Below are 2,728 nucleotides of genomic sequence, written 5' to 3'. Positions count from 1 at the left end.
CAATGTCGTGGTGATGTTGGTCACTAGTAATTTGGTACTTAGCCACACACTCTGTTAGCATAAAAAATTACTCAAGAGGACGACTTAGGTACTTAGCCACATCTTCTCTTAGTATAAGAAAGTATGTTGAATGATATTGATGGTGCCTTACGGTATAAATCATACGCGTAATCTAGCTAGTCCACATGAAAGATTATCAAACCGGATTAATACTAAAAGTTTGCAATGAATGGTTATCATGCTTTCCAGGAGAAGGAGGTTAAACATGCTTATTGCATAAACATTGGTTACAAACGTAGAGCACATGTACGATTATATGTTTATAAATAATGTAAATACGTGAATGATTATGATTATGTATATTTATAAACACATTGTGATTATACTAAAATAAATATTATGAAACTACTTATTAAGGATCTATTTTGTGTAGTCCCCATCGTTCTAGAAAGATTGGGAACTACACAAAGAAACCCATAAAAAGACATGATGTTTGATGATGGAATATTGGAATGTTTATGTTAGGACCAACAAAACTAAGCATTAAGATATACTACAACAAACAAATCAATTAAAGTACATAGATATTTCTTAGGTTTAACCCAAGAAATAAACTCATGCAAGAAACAAACATATTTCCATATAACTTCAACAACTTTTAACTGTATACCACACAATTTATAAAGCATCATTGCTTCAAATTCTATACACAGTTTCAAATACGTATCAAGGAAAAAGTTGTACATAACCCGTTGCAATCGCAACACCTAATATGATTAAAGGAGGCAAAAGCACAAATGCTCCAATGATCGCAAAGAAATTTGTATCGTTTCTTCGTGACACTTCATTTAAATAAGCTTGCCTTTTTATATTTCTCTTTTGTGACACGGTTAAAAGCTTTGGCACTTTTAACTTTTTCCCCAATCGGAGGGTAAAATCGTCATCCCGATCACCTACCAACTCAATGAGCTTTTCACGGAGTGTAAGTTCTACATAGTTTCCATCACTTGTGTAACCTGGTCACCACATTAACCTATATCATCACTCTTTACAAACATATGATGATTAAAAAAAGAATATTATAAGTGTAAATAGGTTGATTTTGGAATAACCTAAACTCAAACAACCCAAAATCATAATTTGCACAAAAAAGCTTGTTTAGCTCACAAAGGAGTAACCTTTTTGGGACAAAATAGGAATGTCAATAGGAAGCCTGTGAAAAGACATGAATGCCCTTCTATAGACCAAAAGAATATAAATTGTTGACCTACCACTAGAAGATGTACTTGCGCTGAGTTGATCCAAGAGATCGATCTGTGTTCGAGCAGAAGGTGAAGCTGCTGCTTGATAAAGGATAGGAAACCAAGTCAGAACCACATTCATACAAAAATTGAATAAAAAACAGATCTTTGAAACATGTCTAATGAAAAATTATATTTCTGTTAACATTTGTAGATATTTCACATGACCCTGTGATTATGTACAAGAATTATGTATTTGTCTAATGAAATCTCCAATTCTACAAACAGGGGTATAATCAATAAGTTATAGACAACCGATTTTATACGTCTATACATCAATTTTGTACTCTACTATTGTTAATGGTATACTATAGTTATCGATCCTTTCTTAGCAATTACAGTAATTAACATCGATTTTTGAACTTTAGAATCAAGCACGAACCCTAGCTCTGATTACCGACGAACGATTGTGTTCGAATTTCCATGATTAGAAATGGAGTAAATTCGATGTATAATCAAACATACCTGAACTGTTACGACGATCGTCCTCCCCGATGCTTCCGTCTGTACCCTTTTCCGACAGAGCAGCCACCGTTACAGATGAGAAAGTCAAGGGGAAGATTTGTTTAGTTTTGTGAGGGATGACAAATGAATACTTGGGATGAATACAGACCCTGGAAGTAGTGTAGTTCATTAATGCCATTGTAAACGATAACAACCAGTCCACCCTGCCTTTGCGTTCCGGTGCTTATGAATTCTTGTATGTTTACCTTTTTTTTCTGTATTGTCTTTTTCCTTGGATATTGTGTGGGTGTTGTTTGGCAAGAGAATTTAAAAGGGCCACAAATATTATGATTTTGAATAATTATTATTTTTCTCATATTTTAGAGTAAAATACTCAAAACATCCTTCTCTTTCGGCAATATATATATATATATATATATATATATATATATATATATATATATATATATATATATATATATATATATATATATATATATATATATATTAGGGTAACCGAGTTTACAAATTATTTAAAATTATCATTCAAATTTTGGCAGTAAATTAAAGCTTATGTGCAAATAATACCATGCAATTATATGTTTTGTTCTAATCTAACCATGAGGTCACCGGTTTTTCTAAGTAAATATGGAAAAATGACCGGTTAAAATAAAATAATATAAAATATGAATCATATGGCTTGTAAAAGCTATATTAGGTGGAGTTACCCCTAATCCAATTGTCATTAAAAAACCCTAACCTAAATAATACACAAAATGTTAGATATTCGGAGTAATAAAATGTTTGAAAATTCTAAGAATCGTGTGTTCACTTTCAGATTAAAGTATTTGAATGGTACTTCCAACTTTTAATCGGATAAGACTCAGAAGAGTTTTCAAGAACAGAGAATATGAAGTTATGATTTTCGTGATTATAGTTGTATTAAGAAAATTCTGACAAAAATGCTTACATATTTCCTTTGT

The 2,728-nt window shown here is 31.6% G+C and overlaps 1 protein-coding gene across 2 annotated transcripts; it reads right to left on the bottom strand.

The window, feature by feature from the left end:
* Positions 1-618: 618 nt before the first annotated feature.
* Positions 619-2,044, bottom strand: LOC145071157 (myosin-G heavy chain-like protein). Of its 2 annotated transcripts, none has more exons than XM_079018073.1 (3): positions 1,767-2,044; positions 1,272-1,337; positions 619-1,016 (listed from the first exon to the last, which is right to left on the bottom strand). In XM_079018073.1, exons 1-3 carry the CDS (start codon positions 1,942-1,944, stop codon positions 727-729), a joined length of 534 nt encoding a protein of 177 aa, XP_078874199.1. In that variant the 5' UTR covers positions 1,945-2,044; the 3' UTR covers positions 619-726. The 2 variants fall into 2 exon arrangements, with proteins under 2 accessions (XP_078874199.1, XP_078874198.1); XM_079018072.1 differs by having other exon boundaries at positions 1,272-1,340; positions 1,767-2,038.
* Between the last annotated feature and the right edge of the window lie 684 nt (positions 2,045-2,728).

The sequence above is a fragment of the Lactuca serriola genome, chromosome 8 (assembly GCF_051521515.1).
Source record: "Lactuca serriola cultivar US96UC23 chromosome 8, Lser_US96UC23_V15, whole genome shotgun sequence".
Taxonomy (NCBI): Eukaryota; Viridiplantae; Streptophyta; class Magnoliopsida; order Asterales; family Asteraceae; genus Lactuca; species Lactuca serriola.
This window is presented reverse-complemented; position numbering and strand designations above follow the sequence as displayed.

Excerpts from the sequence above, each read along its gene's own strand:
- LOC145071157 (XM_079018072.1), bottom strand. The coding sequence starts at position 1,944 with ATGGCATTAATGAACTACACTACTTCCAGGGTCTGTATTCATCCCAAG. Across the intron at positions 1,341-1,766 it reads CGATCGTCGTAACAGTTCAG|CAGCTTCACCTTCTGCTCGA; the intron begins GTATGTTTGATT and ends TTTATCAAGCAG. Across the intron at positions 1,017-1,271 it reads CGCAAGTACATCTTCTAGTG|GTTACACAAGTGATGGAAAC; the intron begins GTAGGTCAACAA and ends TGTGGTGACCAG.